The sequence below is a fragment of the Silurus aristotelis genome (genome assembly GCF_946808225.1).
Source record: "Silurus aristotelis genome assembly, chromosome: 25".
NCBI classification, from domain to species: domain Eukaryota; kingdom Metazoa; phylum Chordata; class Actinopteri; order Siluriformes; family Siluridae; genus Silurus; species Silurus aristotelis.
This window is the reverse complement of record NC_139598.1, coordinates 8,883,791-8,909,708: the sequence shown is the minus strand read 5'-3', so window position 1 is coordinate 8,909,708 and position 25,918 is coordinate 8,883,791. Positions and strand designations below refer to the sequence as shown.

The following is a 25,918-nucleotide window of genomic DNA, read 5'->3' as shown; positions in this document are numbered from 1 at the left end:
AGGCTTTAAGGTTTAATGTATTGTTCAACCAAATTCTTTAGTTTGACAAAATAGAAATATCAAACAATTTCACAAGACAAAATCAAATTTATTTAGCAGTCAATCAACAAAATTCCTCACTTCATGTTCTCCAGTCAAGTCATTTTTCATGGCACAGATTCACCATGGTCTTCAAATAAAAAAAAAAATCAGCAATTACATTTACAAGTCAACATAATTTGCAAAACTACAAACAAACTCAAATTCAACCTCTTAAGGTTTCCATATCAGACTGCTGGTAAACAAAGTATAATAAGGTCTAAATGAAACTCATTTTGATACTTGAACTTTTTGTGCAGACTTTCTTGCTTGATCCACCTTCTCCACAGACTTGATCACACCAACAGCAACAGTCTGCTTTAGATCCCTTGCTGCAAAACGCCCTGAAGGAAGAGAGAATTAAGTAGCATGCAACAATGCCTGTATTGTTTAAGGAATCATTTTAAGCAACACTTCCAGAAAGATACCTTACTACAAATCCAACTAAAGACTGGTCTTACAATAGGTGTACAGGTATTATATCCAGAGTTATGCAAAAGTATTTGACCTTACCTAAAGGTGGATAGCTGAAAAAGCTCTCTACACAGAGGGGTTTGATTGGTACAAATTTCACTGTGGCAGCATCTCCAGAAACCAAGAAAGGAGGCAAGTCTTCCAGTTTTTTCCCTGTACGACGATCAAGTTTCTCCTGCAGCTCTGCAAAGCTACATGTGACATGGGTGGTATGGCAGTCCAGCACTGGCGAGTAACCACTTTTGATTTTGCCAGGGTGATTGAGAATAATAACCTGTGCAAAGGATACATTAATGGTAGACAATCCTGGAACACATTTAGACATTTCAAAACAAAAGAATTTGAGCATATGCTTAAGGCTAGGACCATGTCAAGTCTTCAGCTCAAATGGTTACAAATGCAGCTAGAGCATAATAAAGGCTGTCACAAGACCACATTACCTGAGCAATAAAGCTGTTAACATCAGAAGGTGGGTCCTGCTGGGCATTACCAGCCACATCGCCACGTCTCAAATTCTTGACTGCCACATTCTTGATGTTGAAGCCCACATTGTGGCCAGGCATTGCAGTCTGCAGACCCTGGTGATGCATCTCGATGGACTTCACCTCTGCAGTCAGCTTAGCTGGTGAGAAAGTCAGAACCATCCCAGGCTTCAGAATCCCAGTTTCAATCTTGCCCACTGGCACTGTGCCGACTCCTGGTAAAGAGCAAGGTGAAAACAAATAAGCTCACTCTAATCATAAAATTAAAAATTTGTTTTTAGTGCAAGGAATGAGTGATTTGATCACAACCTCCAATTTTATAGACATCCTGAAGTGGTAAACGCAAAGGTTTGGTGGCTGTGCGCACTGGTGGGTGCAAAGAGTCCAGCACTTCCAAAAGTGTCTTGCCACTTGAGAAACCATCCTTTCTCTTGATCTTCCAGCCTTTAAACCAAGACATCTAGCAGAATTCAACGTACAATTACACGTCTTACTGTCACATTAAGGCCCATGTTTAAGAACTTTAGATTTATATAAAACAGCTACCTTCTGAGACGGTGCAAGCATGTTGTCACCACCCCAACCAGATAGAGGAACAAAGGGCACTGCAGCTGGGTCGTAACCAATCTTCTTGATAAAAACGGTTACATTTTTCACTACCTCATCATATCGTTTCTGGCTGAATGGTGGCTCGGTGAGGTCCATTTTGTTGACACAGACAACAAGCTGCTTGACTCCAAGGGTGTATGCCAGTAAAACATGCTCCCTTGTCTGACCATTGCGTGATATACCTGCCTCAAACTCACCCTTTGCAGCAGAGACAACCAGTAGAGCAGCATCAGCCTGCAGAAAAAAAAAAAAAAAAGCACCATTTTAATCATTACTTTATTCACCAATTTAAACACTTAGGATAAGTAATGCAATTTACCTGTGAAGTTCCTGTAATCATGTTCTTAATGAAGTCGCGGTGTCCAGGTGCATCAATTATTGTGAAGACATACTTCTGAGTGTTGAACTTCAACAAGGAAATATCAATGGTGATGCCACGCTCTCGTTCTGCTTTGAGTTTATCAAGAACCCATGCATACTTGAAGGACCCCTTCCCCATCTGGAATAAGAATTTCCATTCACCTTGAGTTAATGGTTTTTAATATAAACAAACAAAAGTAAATAAACATGCCTGAGCCAGTAACCAACATTAAGGCACCAACCTGGGCTGCAGCCTTCTCATACTTCTCTATGGTTCTTGGGTCAACACCACCACATTTATAAACCAGGTGGCCAGTGGTGGTCGATTTTCCACAATCAACATGTCCAATAATAACAAGGTTGATGTGGATCTTCTCTTTTGCCATGTCAGAGGTTTATGGTTTAGAAAGCAAAGAAAAAACCTAGCGCAAATATATGAACTATGTTGGGTATGTTAGCTAAGTGTTTGCTTAAAGCACACCAAAGTTTTTAAACAGAGCAGCATCTAAAGCGTCAGTTAAATAGAGCAGAATAATGCAGCTCAGGTGTGTCTATTTGCACTGATATCCATCTCCTAAAGACACGCCCATCTACTGATTGTGCACTAATTACACCCTATAGACTGCATTTTAAACTGCTGTTCACTGATCCATTATTGAATCTGTATAAGTCTGTTTTTAATCCTAAAACACCCGAAACAATAAGGTAATCAAAAGCTGTTGCTAGTTTGAAGTGTGTTAGACTTTTCATACAAGTTTTAAACATATTCAATTCAATGTATTTGTATAGCAATATTTAACAATACACATTGCCCTAAAAACAGCTTTGCAGTGTTTACTAGGTTCTAAAATATGAATTTATATGTTAATGCCTATATGTTTATCTCTTATGAGTTTATCCCTAATGAGAAAGCCAGCAGCTAGGAAAAACACCCTGAGATGATAAGAGGAAGAAACCTTGAGAGAAGCCAGTCTGAGAAGGGACTTATCCTCATCTGGGTGGCATCTAATCTTCTCCCCACACGTATTCGAGTTTTACCTTGTTCCCAACACCACCAACAACAACCATAACCTAATCAAATAAACTAACTACTACGCAGTTCTTCCCGAGTGGATGACTGAGACCAATGAGACAACTAAAATGTCCTGAACAGGATGCAAGGCCACCTGGAACCTCTGACCCAGCCAATACTATTCTAAGTACTACAGTATGCCATTTTGGATGCCATCTGGAATAACAAGCCTTGAGATAAAGTCATAATCTAACCCAGTCCAGAGGCACTCTGAGGAAAATGTGCCAAACTCAGGGGTCCAAAACATCTAGGATTTGGAACGGGATCAGGCTGTGGATTATTTGGTACTGTGCTGCACACAAAGAATACAGAAGAAATACATTTACATAAAAAACATTGGTCACAAATTATTGGTCACTTTCTAAATAATACAGGTATAGCGCATTTACTGATAATTATATATATATATATATATATATATATATATATATATATATATATATATATATATATATAATTATCAGTAAATGTATATATATATAATTATCAGTAAATGCGCTATACCTGTATTATATTATTATACCTGTATATTCTTTAATAAAACATCCCGCAGACCGCAAAAGTCAGTAAAATGGAAATAGGATAAATCTTAAAGCGTGATGATCCAGGGCTCGGTGCCAGTCCGAAGCCCTGTGTTTGGGCCCCTGGTCTACATAAATAACGGGCCGTATCAGGTGTGGTGATCGTGCAATTGCGCGTTTAGGCCACAGGGGGTAGTAGACCCTCATCCGTACACATGCTGTGCAGCGGCAGGGCAGATGGTCAGATGGTCCGATATTCCGCGCAACATCTTATTTACAGTAAACACGTGTAATCAGGGCGTAATACGAGAGAGACGTTTTCATGTTATGCTTTTTCACACGGGTCGTTGCTTTTGAACCTGTTCAGGACAGCGCGATGACGTTTCACCAACCCGGAAATAGCTGTTAGACAGCTAAGAGAGAGAGAGAGAGAGAGAGAGAGAGAAGAGAAGAGAAGAGAGAGAGAGAGAAAGTAAATCACTCCTCCCGGATCTTCAGCGTTGGAACTGGTCTTCTCAACGTTTCTCCCTCATTCCCAAGTCGAGGTTTGTTCAGTTTTCTATATGCGATGCTTTATTCCGGTCACGTGGTCGTGTTGTGGTTTGGTCAAACAGGGGGATTTAATTGGGAAGTGTTTCTAAGGCGAGGCAGTGAATGAAGCAGCGTGTCAGCGAGAAGACATGGAGAACTTGTGAGATCAGGCGCTTTAACAATCTCAGGTCCAACTCGAGGTTTCTCAAGCTGCTGCAGATCGACATCAGACGTCCACCCCAAGAGCCAACAGCACGTTTATTTAGCCTGGACAATAGCATAACGGTAACTAAACAGACTGTTGCCTCTCCAGCATGTCAGTCTCAACTTGCTGTTAAGCAGCACATTGGATTTGTATGTAGCTGGAAATGACATCTAATCACATTGTTGCTTTTAACCAAAGCCTGTTTACATGATTGTCCCTCACAGATGTGTGTAAGAACTAACCTGACTGATAAAGTCTGTCTGATCACAATACCTGACTTGTGTGTTTCTCTTGTGCAGATCATAAATGACTCCGAGACAGATGTGTAAAATCTCTCTCTTTCTTTTATTATAATTTTTCTTTTAAAGAGAACCTGGGCAGTGTAGTGGCTTTGTGGATGCTCATTACCAGTGTTGTTGAGCTGAAGTGGGTCTGGGGTTTGAAGCTCTGGGATGTACTGTGCTTATTAAATACATCCATTCATAAGGATAAAGATAATATCATTATTATTAATTTGTGTGATTAACAGTGAAGCCCCATAACTGTAGTCTGTAATGGTGCTTAAGAGCAATCACATTCATAGATCATAATTTAAGACTTTTTATATGGGTTTACAGATTTTTTACACATAAAGACACTTTTGTATAACTAAACAGTTTATTGTTGGCAGTGACCTAATCTGTTTTCCTGACTGCCACGTTATTCGAGTCTTCTTCCCCTTTTATGGTATTGTATGGTAAGGTAATGCTTTGAAAGTGGAAGCTAAACGCATACAGGAAGTCCATGTGCTGGTGGTTATGAGACGTTATGTGTCAGCGTGCGTGTGTGTGCGTGTTCGTGCGTGTGTGTGTGTGTGTGTGTGTGTGTGTGTGTGTGTGTGTGCAACAGAGCCAAACTGACTACTGCTCCCAGCATGGCCATTTGTTCTGTAAGGCATCCCATCTGTGCTAGTGGGAGGATGCTGAATGCTCGCATTTCATTCCTGCTACATCAGGTGGCATCATAGAAAACCTAGGCATCATGCCATGGTACGAGGCTCCATTGCACCATCATGCCATACTGCAAGCCTACAGCAGGGTGAAAAGATCAGGTCTGCTGCCTTTCCTTCTGTAGATTAGTATGTTTCGACAGGCTTTTAGCATGTAAATGGTTTTCTGTCTCTTGATGAGAACGGTCTCAAATGTTGAAACATATAAGGCCAGATGTTAGGACTGAACCAGTAATTAAATGGGTCAATATGTAGAATTAGCACTGTTTTTGAGGATGGTTCGATCTGCTTGGTATTCATATGTATTTTGCTTTGAGCAGAAGGCAGAATCTAATTCTGACACTGAGCTAAAAAGTTAAAGACTTTTTTGCTCAACAGCTGTGGATGAAATGCACAACATTCTGTCATTAGCAAAGAACCTGAAACGAATACTTCTGTCTTTCTCAAATTTCTATCACCTTTATTGTGTCTGTACCCTCTGGATTTCAGCATTTCTCTTTGCTGAGAAAAGAACCGAGACCCTTTAAGGGGCAACTCATTTATCATAAAGTGCAGTTGTTGCATGGCATCAGAAACATTTTTACATTTTCTGGTCTATTTACTTGATTGCTTTAGTTGCATCAGTGTGGAAAAGTTGAATAAACATCTATCTAGTGTCTAAGATCATCTAAATAACTGAAATACCTTGCTATCTGGATTATTAATACAACAGATCATGGCTTACTGGCGGGATAAATCAGTTAACTTAGCTAAAGGCTTGCATAACTATTCAATAATAGTCAGTAGAGTTATTGCATTTTTATCCTCAGCAAAATGGCAAGGCGTCTTTGGATAACATTTTGGCTGTGAGCTGAGGTGTTCTCTTGCAGTAGTCATAAGAAAAATGTTACTAGAGCCTGGACGCACTTTTATTTTTGGCAGCCTCTAAGTTGACCCCAGCCAGTCACCCTCCTGTTCTGATATACTGTACATGAACCCTGCAGTGCTACTGAAGAAACGAGGTGAGAGCAGGATTAGCAGTTCAGTGTGATAGCACTGTGATGAGGAGGTGCTTTCTTTTACTGCAAGACTCTCATTATTGCCCTTAGTTTTGAGTTTGAAACTGTTTGAGTTAAGTTTAAATGTATTTCGAAGATTTGAGAAATTGAGGAGAGATTGAGATTAATAGGATGGTGTGTGTGTGTGTGTGTGTGTGTGTGTGTGTGTGTGTGTGTGTGTGTGTGTGTGTGTGTGTGTAAAATGCTTGAATTGTATTTATTTATCACAAACACTTACCTTTTAATGTCTTAGAAATCTTGCAAATCCTCATATATTTTGAGTTTTATATATTTTGGAGTAACACTATCAAGATGGTTAGCAAGCTTCAAAAAAATAATTGTAATGAACACTTTATATCATGAAAGTAATAGTAAGTAAGTATATGATGACAGCTTGGTTAATATCAGGAGATTTTCCTTTGTCCTTTGTTAGATATTTGTAGGAAGATTTACCCTGACCCAAACAAGACATTTTTTTTTTGTGCAGAATAACAGTATTGTAAAGAAAAGCTTTAAATCCAGGTGTGGTCAGGGGCTTTTTCCATTGATTTTCCATTTTAAAATATATTCAGAAGTTGTTCTGTACACTTAGAGGTGGGGAATTTGTAATGATGAATGTTGCTTGGGCAATAAATAACGAGGATATTGAGAAATGTCTGTGTGTAACAACAATACCTTCCTAAATGTGTCAAAGCTCACGACTTAAAATAGTTATAAAAGCCTACAGCTTTACCTTTATCCCTCCGCACAGTTTTGCCTAATTACAATGTTATTTGTGGCGTCACACCCTCATCAAGGGGAAATTTCAGCCTTTCACAGTTCTTTCTTTATTCCCTGTTTCAGCATGTGTACATTTTATTTTTTTAAAACATGTTTCTCTAGGGCCTGTTTTATATTACATATTATTTGTGGTAATTTGGACCAGCTTTTGCCATCTACATGTAATAAAGTCTTACATGAAAGGACTTTTGACATATTATATTGGTTAATCGGTTATGTGTAATAAAAGTATTTTTGAAATTTAGAACAGATTTGACCCACATGCCTGAGTTTTTATGATCGGCTTTCCCATTAATACACACCGTTTCCTTCTTGCCCTCTGTTCACTCCAGGAAGTGACAAGTCACACGTGTGTCTCTTGTGGGCGTGTTGCAACTGATATTGTTGCTTGCGGGTGTGGACTGTCCACTAAATTTATATTTTTTTTCCCCCTCTAATAAGAAAGCAGTAGTAGCCAAAATATAATTGTGTCTATGCAGTAGGTAAATAGTTAAAATACTGCTTAGACCAGATTATACACTAAACAGGATGAGATGTTTATATGATTTACATGTATGAGCTTTTGGGAAAATGTAAGCGACACGTTAGGAAACTACAGTAAATGCATTTTTCTTTTTTGTTAACATTTTACTTGCATTGAATTAAGTAGATTTCAGGTAAACATAATTTGTCACACTGTTGAACAGTGTGCGTGTAGGAAATGCTTTCTGGCCCCTCTTTTGTAAGTGTGAACACAGGGTGAGGTTTCAACATGGTTCTCTTTCCACCACATTCAATCTGTAGCCCTTTTTTGCAAATTTGTGATTGTTTTGTTGTTTTTTTGTAGTCCTTCTTAGACGCATTTCGGATTATTATTTAGTATATTTCTGCACATTTAGCTTAGATTTTTACTATATTTTTTTTACAGTTGGTCACTTGCTAGTGCTCCCCTGTCACATGACCAGGGAGGGTTAAGGCTGTGATGTGATTCTGCGGCATGTGTGTCCTCGTCACAAGGGAGCATAACGCACTCGGAGGAGAGCACTAATTACCCTCTTCAACATGCTGTACACATTGACCCTATCTATTGGCCAGTGTTGTCCTGAGTGACAGGGGGAAAAGCAGTGTCGTCTCGTCCATGCATTGCCACAGACAGCTTCAACGTATCTGTGTGCTGTAAGCTACAAACAAATCCCTTTTTTTTTTTTGCAGATGATTTAGCACTGTTATTGTTAGCATTATATAATATTATTATCTATTTAATTGGTATATAGGTGAAACAACCTCCACCCTTTCAGTCTTCACTTTAGCCTTTACCAGTATTCTTTTCCTGTTCCTGTCTGCACAATTATGGTTTGCAGACGTCATTAAATGCAAATTAAGCTGTGTTCAGAAAATGCTTTGTAAAATTTCAGATCAGTTTGGCTTATGCAAACATTTACACACAACAGCTAATCTCAAATATGATTGTTCATAATGTGATGCATTTTTATAACATTTTCAAGTAAAATAATCGAAGACTAATAATAAATGGATTCATGGATTATAAGCAGGAAAGTCTGCTGCATTGGTTTTCTTATTCAATTCAAGTTAGTTTAGTGTAAAGGTTTACATTTTTGCAGTAACTCGGTGCAGCATATCGCACTTCCTGTACAACATTAATGCCCATGTGGGCTCCCGAAAACATCACATTTTGAGAATCAGGACATGTGTGGCTCAAACTCGATTTCACTAGATTTGTCTTATAGATTGTCTTCTCTTATAAATACTCGCGTGTTACCTGTGCCTTCCTGATTTTGAGCATTTTGGGGGATTTTTGTTCTGAAATTCTAAGTATGGTGTTCTGTATGAGACGACTGCATTAAATATAGCAGAATATAACAGATTACTGCATAGCATTTTCTCCACACCATTTTACAAGATGGACGTCCTTTAATTATAGATGTGTGAAATCGATGCTTTCTGCTCACGTCAAAAATCGGCACAATCTGTGCTCACGCAGAACACATGAGGAAACATGAGTAGCATGGTTTTAAAGTTCACTGCTGTTGCTACCATATAGTTTTTTGTATTAATGTAAGTTTTGCATAACCTTATACACTCTCCCTTTTGGTGATAAATAGACCAGTTTTGTGGCGGACACATTAAATAAAAATTTCAACAATTAATCTCACCTTTTGCTACAAAGAGAGTTTTATGACATGCCACTGCAAATTATTCTCCCTACACAGCCACCTAATCAGAGAATTAGATTTGAGTAGGGTGACTCAAAATCCAAAAAAAAAAAAAATTGCAGCTTCCTCTAGAACCACACCCCCAAAACATGCACAGGCACTTCCTGAGTTAAGTCATCTGAAATGCTTTCTGAACTGATCAGTAACAAATGGTGTTTTTACTTGCTTATACAGACACCTTGGCACCTCAGAGAAGTTTCTCTAAGCAGTTATGTTATTGAAGCACTGATTGAATGTAATAGAAATCAATATCAGTGAACAAACATTTAGTGTAAAGATTTGGTAGTTCATTACTTTGGTGGTTACATTATAGTTCTTGACATGGTGCAACTCTAATCTTTACATTAGGATACACTGTTGTTTGTCATTTGTCATATAGAAACATGTTACTTGTTAGTGTAGAAAGCCCATACTACATGCATTGACCTCTAACGATGTTACTTAATTTCACTCTCATGTTACTAAAATCCACATAAATGTGGATTAAATTTGTGCAACACTGTTAATAACTCACTTCCTGCACACATTTATGCATATTTATGAAATATTCTGTATTATATTTCCACCATTTTGGAGACAAGGTGAGGTAGGTGAGATTGAGATGGTTTGGACATGTGCAGAGAAGGGACATGGGGTATATCGGTAGGAGAATGCTGAGGATGGAGCTGCCTGGAAGGAGGAAAAGAGGAAGGCCAAGGAGGAGGTTTATGGATGTGGTGAGGGAAGACATGCAGGTAGTTGGTTTGAAAGAGGCAGATGTAGAGGACAGGGGGGTATGGAGACGGATGATCTGCTGTGGTGACCCCTAATGGGAGCAGCCGAAAGAAGAAGAAGAAGAATATATTCTTTTTCCACAGTTACCTAAGAAGGAATGTATCACCAAAGTAAATGAACAGCACCATATAACTCCTGTTTTTGCCACAGTCAGAACTCTGTAAACCTCTGTAATGTAATCCTAATCCTAATGTAATGTCCTGCATTAATCCTGCTATGTAAATAGCCATTGACGCTGGCATGGCATTAAATCAACAATAAATAACAAGAAGCATCCATAAGAAGAACATAAAACATCACAGGATGTCCTGGATCTTAGTAGAATAATAAATAACAAGGTGGTCTGATGCACGGCAGGAAGTGGAAGATGCTACTACCCGTAATACTCTGCAGTGGGTTATTTTCCAGGAGGAGCATTCGTGTTGTATTCCTTTCAATCCACAGCAGTTTATTTAGTTAAGAACAGCATGTAAAAAATCTATCCCATTATTGTTACCTTACATTGTGGAACATCCACAAAATGTATGTTGTTGCTTACGTTATGAGAGCTGAGCAGTCTTTTCCTTACCAACCTGTCTTTTTCTGTTTCTCTTAAAATGAACAAGACAAGTGCAGATTATCTTCAGTTTATCTGACCAGCCAGAATCATATATTTAAAAATCTGAATATATGATTCTGGCTGGTCAAATTTGTACCACCTTCACTTTATTGAGAGACCCACTGACATTAAACAGTAATGCGTCTGTGAAGAGTGCACTCTTACAGAAGTGCACAGTCTGCACATTTTTTCCTGCCTCTTGTTATGACAAGTATTGGTATGCAGAATGAACTATGAAGTTTAGCTGGAACTCTGCTGATGGCCTGGAATAAAATGATTAATTTGACAATGAAAACTTTGTTTTGTTGTTACCGTTTCCTTGCTCAGTCATTTTATAAGCAATCTGTGTAATCATTATAGTGAGAGCCTGGAAATGCAGACACTTAATGTGGCTATAGATTTGCAGACCTACAAACAAGTAGTGATGCATAATGGTGCATAGCAAGGCTATTGCTCATCAATCATCCCTGAGTGGAATTCATTTTACTTCTATTAACCGGGTTGGTACCTTTTTCCTGCATTTGCTGATGAACAGCCTAATAAAAGTTTGTTTTTGGTTGGCCATTTGGCCGCAAGGTGAACCTGTCACCTGCATGGTTCAAGCTGATGACAAAACACATGCAGGCATGTGACATGAACGTTTACATAAAATATGTTGGTAATAATAATAATTAATTATAACACTCAAACCATGAAGTTTCATGGGTAAAGGTTTTGCTTTAGTGTAAAGCCTAACCGATTAAAGTTCTGTCCTAAAAGGGTTCACAATAATTGGTCAAGAATTCTAAAACAAAACATGGCAAACATAAGGATTATATATGTGAACTGATAATGAGCTGGAAGTATTTTAGTTACCTAAGCAGGTTATACTTGAGTATTTTTCTGGGGCTTAGTTTGCAAACTGCTTAGTTGCCAGAGCAATGGGCTAATAAGCAGTTAAGTGTATGTTATTTACATTTCCACAATTACAGCTTTTATCAGATTTTCATTTCCAGATTGATTTAGTGAAGATGAAAGCCCTTATTTGTTCTTTATAAAAGTACAGTAAAAGCCATTCTTTTGCATGTAATAGCTTGTCGGGGTGCTGGGCCAAAGAAAAGTGTTAGCCATAATACAGTGCCCCTTGAGCACAAAGGATTTAGGGTGCTTGATGTCTCAAGACACAGCTTGGTGGAGCTGGAGCTTGAACCTTTGACCATCTGACCATTAAATGTTAAGCTAAAAGTGCCCACAAAGCTGTCACTGCCCCTGTACACCCTAGCAAAAACATCCTTGACCTAGTTCACTAGGCAAGGTACAAAGAGTACAATCAGTATAAATTATGTACTTCCATCCATCCATCCATCCATCCATCTTCTCCCGCTTATCCGATGCCGGGTCGCGGGGGCAGCAGTCTAAGCAAAGATGCCCAGACTTCCCTCTCCCTAGACACTTCTTCCAGCTCTTCCGGGGGGACACCAAGGCGTTCCCAGGCCAGCCGGGAGACATAGTCTCTCCAGCGTGTCCTAGGTCTTCCCCGGGGTCTCCTCCCAGTGGGACGCGCCCGGAACACCTTCCCAGGAAGGCGTCCAGGAGGCATCCGGAACAGATGCCCGAGCCACCTCAGCTGACCCCTCTCGATGTGGAGGAGCAGCGGATCTACTCCGAGCTCCTCCCGAGTGACTAAGCTTCTCACCCTATCTCTAAGGGATCGCCCAGCCACCCTGCGGAGGAAGCACATTTCGGCCGCCTGTATCCGGGATCTTGTCCTTTCGGTCATGACCCAGAGCTCATGACCATAGGTGAGAGTAGGAACGTAGATTGACCGGTAAATCGAAAGTTTCGCCTTGCGGCTCAGCTCCTTCTTCACCACGACAGACCGGTACATCGACCGCATTACTGCAGAAGCTGCACCGATCCGTCTGTCAATCTCCCGTTCCACCCTTCCCTCACTCGTGAACAAAACCCCAAGATACTTAAACTCCTCCACTTGCGGCAGGAACTCCCCACCAACCTGAAGTGGGCAAGCCACCCTTTTCCGACTGAGGACCATGGCCTCGGATTTGGAGGTGCTGATTCTCATCCCAGCCGCTTCACACTCGGCTGCAAACCGTCCCAGTGCATGCTGAAGGTCCTGGTCTGATGAAGCCAACACGACAACATCATCTGCAAAGAGCAAAGACGAAATCGTGTCGTCACCAAACCGGACACCCTCCGACCCCTGGCTGCGCCTAGAAATTCTGTCCATAAAAATTATGAACAGAACCGGTGACAAAGGGCAGCCCTGCCGGAGTCCAACATGCACCGGGAACAAGTCTGACTTACTGCCGGCAATGCGAACCAAGCTCCTGCTTCGGTCATACAGGGACCGGACAGCCCTTAGTAAAGGGCCCCCGACCCCATACTCCCGGAGCACCCTCCACAGGCCGCCGCGAGGGACACAGTCGAATGCCTTTTCCAAATCCACAAAGCACATGTGGACTGGTTGGGCAAACTCCCATGAACCCTCCAGCACCCTGTAGAGGGTATAGAGCTGGTCCAGTGTTCCACGGCCTGGACGAAAACCACATTGTTCCTCCTGAATCCGAGGTTCTACTATCGGCCGTATTCTCCTCTCCAGTACCCTGGCATAGACTTTCCCAGGTAGGCTGAGAAGTGTGATCCCCCTATAGTTGGAACACACCCTCCGGTCCCCCTTCTTAAAAAGAGGGACCACCACCCCGGTCTGCCATTCCAGAGGCACTGTCCCCGACCGCCACGCGATGCTGCAGAGGCGTGTCAGCCAAGACAGCCCCACAACATCCAGAGACTTGAGGTACTCAGGGCGGATCTCATCCACCCCCGGTGCCCTGCCACCGAGGAGTTTCTTTACTACCTCGGTGACTTCAGCTTGGGTGATGGACGAGTCCGCCTCTGAGCCCTCAGCCTCTGCTTCCTCAATGGAAGACGTGACGGCGGGATTGAGGAGATCCTCGAAGTATTCCTTCCACCGTCCAACGACATCCCCAGTTGAGGTCAACAGCTCCCCACCTCTACTGTAAACAGCATTGGTGGGGCACTGCTTTCCCCTCCTGAGGCGCCGGACGGTTTGCCAGAATCTCTTCGAGGCCAGCCGATAGTCCTTCTCCATGGTCTCACCGAGCTCCTCCCAGGCCCGAGTTTTTGCCTCGATAACCACCCGGGCTGCAGTTCGCTTGGCCTGCCGGTACCCGTCAGCTGCCTCAGGAGTCCCACAAGCCAACCAGGCCAGGTAGGACTCCTTCTTCAGCTTGACGGCATCCCTTACTTCCGGTTTCCACCACCGGGTTCGGGGATTGCCGCCTCGACAGGCACCGGAGACCTTACTGCCACAGCTCCGAGCGGCCGCTTCGACAATGGAGGTGGAGAACATGGTCCACTCGGACTCAATATCTCCGGCCTCCCTCGGGATCTGGTCAAAGCTCCGCCGGAGGTGGGAGTTGAAGATCTCTCTGACAGGAGGCTCGGCCAAACGTTCCCAGCAGACCCTCACAGTACGCTTGGGTCTGCCGAGTCTGTCCAGCTTCCTCCCCCGCCATCAGATCCAACTCACCACCAGGTGGTGATCAGTTGACAGCTCCGCCCCTCTCTTTACCCGAGTGTCCAAGACATACGGCCGCAGGTCAGATGAAACGACCACAAAGTCGATCATCGACCTGCGGCCTAGGGTGTCCTGGTGCCACGTGTACTGATGGACACCCTTATGCTTGAACATGGTGTTCGTTATGGACAAACTGTAACTAGCACAGAAGTCCAATAACTGAACACCGCTCGGGTTCAGATCAGGGGGGCCGTTTCTCCCAATCACGCCCCTCCAGGTGTCACTGTCGCTGCCCACGTGTGCATTGAAGTCGGAGCACTGTCCAGCACCCCTCCCAGAGACCCCAAGAAGGCCGGGTACTCTATACTGCCGTTTGGCCCGTAGGCACACACGACAGTGAGAGACCTATCCCCGACCCGTAGGCGCAGGGAAACGACCCTCTCGTTCACCGGGGTAAACTCCAACACATGGCGGCTGAGCTGGGGGGCTATAAGCAAACCCACACCAGCCCGACGCCTTTCACCATGGGCAGCTCCAGAGTTGTAAAGAGTCCATCCTCTCTCGAGGAGTGTGGTTCCAGAGCCCAGGCCGTGCGTAGAGGTGATCCCGACTATCTCTAGTCGGAACCTCTCAACCTCACGCACAATCTCAGGCTCCTTCCCCGCCAGCGAGGTGACATTCCACGTCCCTAGAGCTAGCTTCCGTGTCCAGGGATCGTGACCACCTTCGACTGCTGCCCGATCCTCTTAGCACCGGCCCCTTACGGTCCCTCCTGCAGGTGGTGAGCCCACTGGAAGGCGGCCCCACGTCGCTCCTTCGGGCTGAGCCCGGCCGGACCCTGTGGGGGAAGGCCCGGCCACCAGGCGCTCGCATACGAGCCCCAACCCCGGGCCTGGCTCCAGGGTGGGGCCCCGGCTGCGCCATACCGGGCGACGTCACGGTCCCTGATGTAGTATCTCTCATAAGGGGTTTTGAACCGCTCTTAGTCTGACCCGTCGCCCAGGACCTGTTTGCCTTGGGAGACCCTACCAGGGGCATATAGCCCCGGACAACATAGCTCCTAGGGTCATTCGAGTACTCAAACCCCTCCACCACGTTAAGGTGGCAGTTCAAGGAGATACTTATATTTATATAATTTTACAAATTATATCATTGTTTGTTGTACAGGAGATAGATTGACCTATAAGAAAGAGAGGGTAGAATAGAAGACAACCCAGTACTTAGCCTTGTTGTACACCATTGGGATGTTTGCATTAAGTTGATATAGATCTTCCCTATGTGACCTGAGTGATCTAATGCGACCAAGGCAAACCATTGCCATATTGTCCTACAAGTTCCAAGACTCATGAGAATTCAGAGGCAGGATTGCCTCCAACAGAGGCTGATGAAATGGTCAACTGGACAATATTCTGCAGGATGTCTCCTTTGGAGGGGGATAAGCGAACATGTCATGCAGGAAAAGGGGTTGAAAGTAAGGAGTGGCAGATTTGCCAATTTTCTTGTCAGAGAAGGTGTTAGCAGTCAGCAGCAGACAGTGCAGCTTATACACAGTACAGATCCAATGCTGATATCCTCTTAGTAACTATGAGACTTTTTTAGACTTTTATTCCTATGTCTGAAAAAACGTGAGGTGTGCTGTTGATTCTTAAAGACAAGTTTTATCTTGTGTTCACATGAAAGATCTGCATCGTATCAGTGAATATCACACAGCCATTGCATTACCTATTTTAGTTTTTGATGTGCTAAAGAGCTTGGGATTGCAATCACTGTTTTATTAGTCTTCTCTTTAAAATGAAACATTGAGCAAATTAATTTGACCAAGCTAACTGTTGGTATATTATTATGGCTCTGGTCTTAAAGTATTACACACAACTCTCCAATGCTTTTTGTAGTACACAAACCATGTACTTGAGTTAAATAGAGGTACACTATGTAAAATATTACTTTGGTAAAAGTGTATTTACCTTAAAATGTACTAAAATATTATGATTTATTATGACTATAATTTTCCTATTATAATTAATTTTTTTACAAAACTGTTGCTTAATCAACTCAGTTTATGTGAAAAGCCCTGATTAATGGCTTGTTACGTGCTTTATCAGTTAAATTTTTTTCCACTCATAAATTAAAAGAAATGATTGATTTTCTTATAGCAAGATATTTGGCATTGAAGTCTCACCAAATGGAAATTTTTCCGTACAGATATGTGGAAAACGCTATTTAAAAACAGTAACGTATTACATTTACTTAATTATTGTCCATGGTTGTTTGTATGGTTTGTTCTGAAGCCCACACATTTAACCAAATCATAATCTAAATTTAGTTAGGGGTGCATTTGTTTAAATTTGTTACCATATAGAAACCAAAAAGATGGTGAGTAATGTTCTTCCTTTGATCGACTTGGAACTGAAATTGATGAGTTTGCCCAGTTTGATACAGTAGACTTGAATTAAATACTACAATAAAATAATTTCCTGTTGACACAGTGAGTACATTTTGAATACATAATATCCAGTTAAAAAACTATGTATAATCACACTGATTTCACCCAATGGCTTTCCTTTTGAGGCTGTTTCTTCTCATGGGCTCTTCCTCATGTCATCTCAGGCTTCTTTTTTTAATTTCTACAGTTATCTCTGGATTGCTTATTAAAAATTATTTTTTATAATAAAAACAAATTATATCTGGATTTTGCCTGGGTCTCTTTCTGTCAATATTAATTCTTAAGTGCTACATAAAAAATTAAAAAACTGGATTTTAAATAGAAAAACCTTTAAGACAATCACATAACTGCACAGACACCTAGAAACATATGTAAAATGAATATGTATATAAACACTGTACAATTTTAACAGCTGCTATATATGGCCACTGCATTGGAATTCTCTACATGTTTTAATAGTAGAACAGTAGGATTTTCCATACTTTTATCCTACATACTGTACATAATTTCCCAACATAAAAAAAAAAAAATGCTGTTAAAGCATTTTTGTTTGTCAGCAGTCAACTTTCTCTGTGGTTTTAATTCCATTACATATTTATATTAAATGTACCTTAATTCCGGACTATAAAGCACACCCATATATAAGCCGCACCCACTGAATTTGACAAAGATTTTTAGGGAATAGCCTGCTGCCGCATTTTTCCGCTATTACTGCATGTGTGCAAGACCGAGGAATATGTCCTTATTATTTTCTGATGCTCATTTCTAAGTTTCTTTGACTAACCCGTAACACTGTTGCCAAGAAAAATAAAAAAAGCTAGAGTTTTGGAAACCTGTCTGTGCTTATATGATTTCTGTTGCAACTGGAGTTAGCGAGCTATCCCTTCACCCTGATACAATGCGTTACAACGGCTTGTATCTAAACAGTAGCCTACCAAGAAAGTAATTGTTTACTGTCTTCCTCCTTCTTTTGACAACAATTTCTCTCTGTAGTTTATCTTTTGGCATCGTCGTGCGTTAAAAAAAAAGTTTTTTTCCCGATGCCGTGCAGCTCAGAACACAGGTGAGGTGCGTTTTTTTTTTTTTTTCTTCGTTACCGTTCGGAAATTTCATTGGTCTAATGTTATGGTGCTCAGTTTGTGAAACCGGGAAAAAAACAGGAAAAATTCATAAGCCGCTTCGTTGTTTAAGCCACGGGGTTCAAAACGTGGGAAAAAAGTAGCGGCTTATAGTCCGAAAAATACGGTAGTCACCTTTATTTTTGTGTAACCTTTATCTGTCTTCAAAATTGCACCCTGAATAGACTTGTCTAGCTTGTTTAACTGCAAAGTGAGATTGTTTTGTTTATCAAATACAATCTCTGATAATTGTCCAGGCTCTATTCTATTTCTGTGCGATTTGGCAACAACGAATAAAAAAAGGTTTGGATTTACACTGAGACCAGGTGCAATAAAATAGTTAGATTTGCTCTAAAATTCTGGATTAGACAGTATCAACTTTGACTAATTAAAGTGGGCTGGTAAAGCAATATACAGTGGGATTTTGCTTTAAGCAAATAGCAAGTAACTTAAAGGTTGTATTAAACATATTAAAGCTTACATAGACATCCTTCCTTAAAAGGTGGTCAAATGTATCTCATAATGTAGGAAGCTTTTTTTATTGCCATGATTTGGTCGGCTTGCTGCGTTAGAGGAAAACATCACTGCAAATCAATACAGCATTCCCAGGACTGATGGCCTATGATGAAACATTTATATCCTGGTGGGAATGGTTTCTTGACATCTTTAGCTGTAAATCAGTAAAAGGTGCTGACAGCTCAAATAACCAAACCAACAGACAAACTTGACATGCAGGGTAAACCATGGAGTTTAGTGAAGAATATATCAGAGAACGGTAAATCAGAGGGGGAAAAAAGAACAAAATTGCACTACCAGAAGCCATCAGTACAGCTTCAATCTATCTACTTTGGGGATGAACACCATTCTTTCAAAAGATATTCCCTTAATTGGTGATATGATGATGATGGGAGAGGGAGAGGGAGAGAGAGAGAGAGAGAGAGAGAGAGAGAGAGAGAGAGAGAGAGAGAGAGAGAGAGAGAGAGAGAGCTCGCTGTCCTAAACCTTTGTTTGTTGTGCTTGAGATCTGTTGACTGTAAAGGCCATAGCATATGATCATGCTTTTTCCTCATCTAATACACGGTGTATTCTAATGGAATACATTTTCAAACGTTTCTGGAATACTATGCCCAATTAGGGATTGATCACTATGGAATCGTTGTAATTCTTTGTTATAATTAGCAAAAAAAAAAAAAAAAAGTGTAAATTTGAGGCTAAGAGAATGTATTGATAGCTTTCATATGAATGAGCTTTATTGGCAAATGTTTATGCTAAAGCACATTTGTGCTCTTTCCATTTCATTTCTTTATTACCCCCCCCCCCGTCACCCACACACACACACACACACACACACACACACACACACACACACACACACACACACACACAAAAAGCACATATCATGGAAGCTAGATACCAAGATTGTGTCTTGCGCAGATAAAGCACATTAGTAAAGCTTCACAGACTTTCCCACACATTGAGTGAGTCTGAGCTCTGTACTGAATTGCTTGAATTCACCTGATGCAGTTCATTGATTTCCTTCATGAAGTGCTTCATAATTCACAAACCTTTGTTTGGGATTATGAATTACACCAGACACAAAGATGTTTCATCGTTTCATTTTTCAATGCCAAATTTTTCTAACACCACCGGTTTTGTTTAAAGTGTATCAAGTGGCCCAGGATTGCTAGGGGTTTACAAAGAGATGGAGATTATAGCCTATTGGTTATCTTTTTCTAAAATGTCCTCAGGTCTCATTCACTCCACTCCTTACAAGTAGCACACATTTTGAATTACCTGCTCCCAACACACCACAAGCTGTAAAATATAGTTTTGCTTGGTGAGCAAAAACTTGGTCTAACTTAACTTTTGTTTAGTTTGTCCCCAGAATACTGAACTTTTCTCTAATCTATATTGACATTAATCCAATGCTCCTGTGTTCATTGTCTTTATTTGTTACACATACTTTATGGTCATCTTTTGGTTATAAGATCACATACTGTATCTGATAATATATTGACACCCTGCCAGATTAAAAAATAAAAATCAGTCTGTTCTGCTCTGGCAGATTTTATTATAGTTCTTATTCAGTCTCAGTGGAGGTTTTTGCAGTGTGTTGCATCACTATGTCGAGTCATTTGCTTTTAGAGAAGAGACTATATAAAGTGTAAATTGTGAAATGGCTGCCTTGTAAAGTGCCTTTTCAATTCCACCGTTGTGGCGTTGTGGCCATTATGCTTATGCTTATGAACCAAAGTAATTAGGGGAAAATGAATCAACATCCACATGTCATGAACACATTTGTGGAATTTTTATAAATAAAAATTGGTACAGATCATTTTTTATTGCAAATAACACCCATCTAAGCAAGTCCATTTTTTATAGTTCAAGTTTCATTGGAAAAATATAAAGTTCTAAAGTAAACTCTTTGTCATACCTGACACACAATACTGTTAGTTGCACTACCATGCACTCACACTTTATTTACATTACTGATCTGTCATATATTCTGTATTAATTTTTAATACTTATACTGTCTGTATTGTCTTGTCTTGTCTGTTTTGTCTTGTATAGTCTGTTTTGTCTTGTATAGTCCAAGCTGAGTGTATAGTGTTATTTTTGTCTGTACTTTGAGTCACTAACAGCTGGAACCGAATTCCTTGTGTGGGTTATTAATTTTAATACTGCCACAGAAAGCAAACAATTGCATTGGCATTACACTTTATGTGACGGTGATGAGTGCAGCTTTTTTTTTTTACCCACAGAAAATTCATGATTTTTTAGAATTCTTTATAATTTACACATTATTTGTATTTATTTATGCGAGGAATTCTTTACATATGAGCATGTCAGTCCCTGGAATCATAAAAACTGTTTCCTATATTTTTATATCCACTTACTAATATATAAAATAACGTTGTTTCACATCTTACATTCTGCACAATAAACACAACAGAACATCATTTATTAACCGGATCTTGCATATAAGTGCGTACAGAAAAGAATTGTGTATACAGTAATATGTAGGACCCATACATTTTTTATGTTAAATTAGAAATTTAAATAAAAATTTACTATTTTGATTCTCTATATCATGCATCTAGTATGATTATAAATCAATCAAGTTCAATCTGGTGTTTATTTTTCTTAACCTTTAATTTATTCATTATTTTTAAGCAAATTATTTTGAAGGACAAGCTGTTTTTAAAGTTAAGTGAAACAGCTCTGCCTTGCATTTTAACAAGTGCCTGGCCCTTTCATAGGCCCCTAGCTCTATGTTGCTCAGGCATAGAGGTTGTTTCCTTCCTTTCCTTTTAATCAGATTGTCCATTGTGTTCTTCAGGACACCAAGGTTGGTGTGATTGGCTTGGACACGAAGCTGTTACCACCTTTTAAGTTAATGATTTCCCTCCCAAAAAATGCGTGTCGCTCTTTTACCACAGAAGTTTGCTAATAATAGATTTTTTTGTATATGTGAAAGAATGTCACAGAACAGTTTGTTTAATGTTGGAAAACAACCGCAAAACAAAAGAGGTTAGGTTCAGTTATTGTTTATGTTGTAGTTGTTATAATCAGATGTTCCCTCAACAACCACTTTTATTAACCTGAGGATTTCTAAAGATGCATGTGACAGAAAACTTATAGGAACAGCTTCACCTTTGACTTGTGCAAAGTGCTGACACTGGAGACTCCTTCAGGAAATGTTTAATTAATGTCTCAATGTTAAAAAATCTTTCCATGTTTACAGATTCATGCTTTTTTCAATGTAGGTTACGTGAGTCGTCTGCTATACAATTCGCTGTAAATGTTTTAATATAGAAGTGATAACATGAGAGAATTGAATAATAAATTTAAACAACACCTTCGGATCAGTAAGAATCACATTTTCAACATTGCTAAAGTATAACATTCTCTCCGTAATGTCATTTTAGTTTAATTTAATTCAATTCAGTTTTATTTGTATAGCGCTTTTAACAATTGACAATGTCCCAATGCTGCTTTACACAGACAAATAGGTCTTTGTTATATGTCTTTGATTTTCAGTATCAAAATACCAGTGATATGCATCACTAGTAAGGATTTCATAATAGTAATGCCAGTATCACAACTACTACATAAGATGATGGTATCTGCAATTGAAAGTGTCCATATACATTTTGGATTAATCATTTACTTTTGAAATGGATATTAAACACTTTTGAATACAATGAAAAAAATATATAATATTAAATTTGCCCCCAAAAATTTAGGCAACAATTTGCAGCCACATGTGGGTGGCAATGTAATGTTTTGCCGTATGTCCTACTGTGTATTTGACCTATATTAACACAAGTGATCTAAAAATGCTCCTGGGTTCAGAAATTCTTCATGGTGTTTTCTACAGGTCAGTGTGCTGCTCTTCATTTGGAATTAAAAAAGTTCTGATATTGAACACTTGCTCTCAAATCAAACTATTGTTTGCATGTTAAGCTCATAAAGCTTTAATACCATAGTCACTGATGGAGCTCAAAGAGCTGACTGTTTTTACATGTAATACATTTAGAAGATAATGCAGCACTTCTCTACATATACAGTATATGCAACCAAAAAAAACTTATCAATACATTAATGATATTAATAAACATATCAAACAAGCTACAAAAATGTTTTTTTTACCCAGGCTAGTTTGCTTTTATGAAGCTAATTAGTGCTCTAAACATATAAAGTGTGACACTAACCAGCAAGTCTGTGTAAGCCACAAACTCACAGCAAAAAGATTCTTCTCAAATATCTCTCAAATTACCTTCTGAAAATGGAACCAGGATTTTCATTAATCACCCTACAGCCTGAGCTTAAGGGTGATTAATGCATGTCTATGTGATTACAACTGTTATTTAATTTTCTAAGGCTTATGGGGCATGTGTAAATTTTACTTTGTACATTTTACCTCCATGTTTGGTATTTAATGCCTGTTTCTGATGCATTTTTACTAAATGAAATAAGTGAATGATGTCGTAATAGTGCTGCTGGACTATGCCACCGATCAGCCACTGCACATCTGCACATGATCATCGTGCTACAGCTGCAAGTCTAACCCAAGTATTCTATTGATTACTCCATCGATTAATCTGTACTTTTTCTTCATTAAAAAGCAACACAAGGGAAAATAAGGCAGGCCTCTTAAAAAGAACAAGTAATTTGTTTTCTTTAAATAAAAAAAATAAAAAAATAAATTCCTGACTTTACAAAAAAGAATCATTTAAAAAAATATAAAAATACATTTCAAATTATAAAAAAAACCCTTTGTTTTAGTTGGAAATGATCCCAAACTTTGGAAACTTTTTGTTGTGTTCTTTGGCCTGATTCTTCTTCTCGCCGCTCGCTGTTTTCTCTCCGTTCCTTTATTTTTCATTTTATAGCATCTTCTGTTTTTACCTGTCCAGTAGACTAATTTATAAACGTAGCATTCTCACGAATGTGTGTACGCCACCTTCCATGCAAAGGTTGTGATTTTTTTAAAAAACAAACTTGTAAGTAAACTTTGAGCCCTGCATATGCACAACATGGAAACACACAAGGCGAGAAGGGGCTGCTTTGCTTTTCTGTCTGTCATTTCTTCTCTTGCTCTTTGTGGTTCCTGTGTTTTCACTTACAATAAACCAAAATCAACCTTCTCTTCAGTCACTGAGAAACCAGTGTAGATTATACTCAAAATCCACTTACAGACTGCAGTTGATTGTTTATTCATGTACAATGTATGATATTTAATGTCCATTGAGCAATTGCTTTACATTGTTATTATCTGCTCAGTCATATAAAAGTCCATTAAAGGCTTTTTATAAAAAATATGTTCTCATTAAAAGTTGTCAGATATCACAGATCAACACGTGCAGCAGCCTTGTAGAAAAGTGATACTGACACATTTAAAGGTACCCCAACACTTCTTGTACAGATTTATAGCTTCGTTTGTAATTCGACCCACCCGCAGAAAGCTGTGATCTCTAAATGCACCATTGAAGAGCTTTTTGCTTTTTTGGGATTCTTTACTGTGATACTTTTCTCTTAAGGAGTGTGTGTGTGATATATTTTCTTTTCCCTTTGCTGTTACAGTAGATATGGTCTCAGACTCATATGCACTTATCCATTCAGCTATTTGCATATGTCCAATGCTTGAAAGATACATTACCAAGTGCAGAGAATCATGTTTAAACAACCTCATAGTGAGCACTGAGATATCCTCATGTCAGTCAAACAGCTTCTTCCTGTGAACAAAGCAAAAAAAAAACCTGTTCATATACTATTTATTTGCATCCTTTCGATGACTAATATGTTTAGTTTGGGTGATAGGTTGTCAGTTTTAGTGTCAAAGTACCAGTGAAAGTGTTCAGTGAAAGACTCATCTTTTCTGCCTGACAAGAATCACAAAGCTAGAAGATATTGGCATGTTGCAGTTAATCATTTCAGGGTAAAGTAGAGGGGACCGTTTATTAAAGGTTATATGGGGTTATATACACTAAATATGGCAGTTGAATAACGGCAGAAATTTAGAGACAAGCTTTTTAATAGCCTAAGGAGTGTCATTTGTTGATGCCAAGATTTAGATTTTTGAGGTTTGATATAATGAATCTGTTTTTCACTATTGTTTTGTTTACAGTTATACAGCAGAAGTCTTAGGGAAGTACATGTACAGCAAATCTTTTGCCATGAAGACATTTAAAAGAAACTGGATGCAATATTTTTTTCTTTAGTTTACATCGGTTAAAATGCATCAGTAGGTTTTCTACAATTTGTACTATCTTTAAAAAGTAATTTTCTATAAATCACATATGGTGGCACAGTTTGTTTCTCTTTCCAAATGAAGATTTGTTTGTAATTTTTTTATCCATGATCCTGATCTTGAATTTGCTGCACTGTGTGAAAATCTCTTGCTAAGTTTGTAAGCTTATTATGGAGATGACAATACTGATAGCATGGTAAAGCTTTACTTCAGGATGCAAACCTCAAATCTGCTGCGAAAGGGAGGAAGTCACTGTGCAAGAGGAAGTGGCCTGATCACCTCCCACTCTCCACTGTCTCGCTGTCTGCCTTATGCCCTGCTAACAAGGCACTGTACCACTGTGCTTTAGAGCTTCGCTGCACGTGTTCTAATCTAAATTTTCTTTACCGTTCACATCATTCTGATTGTGTAGTGGAGTCCATAATATAAGAATTATCATTTTAGAAAACAGCCCTGTGCTAATAAAAAAATAATAATAATTGAATAACAAATGTAACAGAAACTATTACATTGAGTGTCTCCACTCACCATTGTTTCTTTAAATAACCCTTTCACAATTTATCTACAATAAATAGAATTCTTTAATGTTAAAATCTGTAATATGTATTTTACATGACTTAGTCAGTCTCCAGTCAGAGTGTGGGCCATTCAGGACATCTGGCAGTGAATGGATAAAGATTTCCCCACCAATATTACAGAAATCTTAGTGGTTTACAGGATTCAGAGGTTGGTTGCTGTTACAAAGATAAGATTGCGTTATTAGCCAAGGAGTGCACAAGGGATTCTTACTTGTTGCAGCCTGTCTGGATACAGACAGCTCAATTCTGCCAGTACAACACAGCCAGAACCAGGCAGACAGTACAACAGACGCAAACAGTGTAACACAACGGAGAGTAGTACAACGGAGACAGTACAGAGAGTACACAAATGGGATGGTACAACACATACAATGCAACACATTTAGAACACGAAGGCATGCAAGAATAGACAGTTCAATGCAAACAGTATAATGCAGGACATATGTAGTCCATATAAGCATTGCCACATTGCAAATATCACCTATTTTGAAATATATCACCTACCAAAAATAAGGTGCAGCATTATATAATGAATAATATCATAATTAATAAACATAAATGTTTATTGTAGATTGTGTAGACATTTTTAAGGTATTATTTTGAAGAGAAATACAGATATGGTTTGTTCATATATATTTTTTTACTCGTTTGTGTTGTAGCTTTATGTTGTTTAATGTAGCACCAGGGTTCTGGAGAAACTTTGTTTTATTTTACTGTGTACTGCGTCAGATATATATGGTTGAAATGACAATAAAAGCTTCTTGA

At 39.5% G+C, this 25,918-nt stretch overlaps 2 protein-coding genes and 1 long non-coding RNA gene across 5 annotated transcripts in view; 1 reads left to right on the top strand and 2 right to left on the bottom strand.

Moving 5' to 3' along the window:
• Positions 1 to 187: 187 nt before the first annotated feature.
• Positions 188 to 3,476, bottom strand: eef1a1l3 (eukaryotic translation elongation factor 1 alpha 1, like 3). The gene is made up of 7 exons (XM_083530385.1): positions 2,246 to 3,476; positions 1,963 to 2,142; positions 1,581 to 1,877; positions 1,344 to 1,494; positions 993 to 1,249; positions 592 to 826; positions 188 to 422 (listed from the first exon to the last, which is right to left on the bottom strand). The coding sequence occupies exons 1-7, from the start codon at positions 2,387 to 2,389 to the stop codon at positions 310 to 312; spliced, it is 1,377 nt and encodes a 458-aa protein (XP_083386511.1). The 5' UTR covers positions 2,390 to 3,476; the 3' UTR covers positions 188 to 309.
• A 330-nt stretch (positions 3,477 to 3,806) lies between these two features.
• Positions 3,807 to 25,918, top strand: part of fam49bb (family with sequence similarity 49 member Bb) — a 68,177-nt gene continuing 46,065 nt past the window's right edge. The window contains exon 1 of one of the 3 annotated variants that reach the window (XM_083530032.1): positions 3,807 to 4,141. The gene's annotated coding sequence lies outside the window, so the exon portion shown is untranslated. Of the gene's footprint in view, positions 4,142 to 4,235; positions 4,413 to 25,918 lie in introns of those variants that run through there. The other 2 variants (XM_083530034.1, XM_083530033.1) reach the window with 2 other exon arrangements.
• LOC310719892 lies at positions 3,828 to 10,742 on the bottom strand. The gene is made up of 3 exons (XR_014531587.1): positions 6,749 to 10,742; positions 5,779 to 6,605; positions 3,828 to 5,490 (listed from the first exon to the last, which is right to left on the bottom strand). It is a non-coding gene; the product is annotated as an uncharacterized lncRNA (long non-coding RNA).

What these genes read in the sequence shown, in the direction of transcription:
- eef1a1l3 (XM_083530385.1), bottom strand. Translation starts at nt 2,389, where the DNA reads ATGGCAAAAGAGAAGATCCACATCAACCTTGTTATTATTGGACATGTT. An exon ending in ATGAGAAGGCTGCAGCCCAG is followed by an intron (nt 2,143 to 2,245) that starts GTTGGTGCCTTA and finishes TTCTTATTCCAG; the next exon opens with ATGGGGAAGGGGTCCTTCAA. An exon ending in TTTCAGCTATCCACCTTTAG is followed by an intron (nt 423 to 591) that starts GTAAGGTCAAAT and finishes CTCTTCCTTCAG; the next exon opens with GGCGTTTTGCAGCAAGGGAT.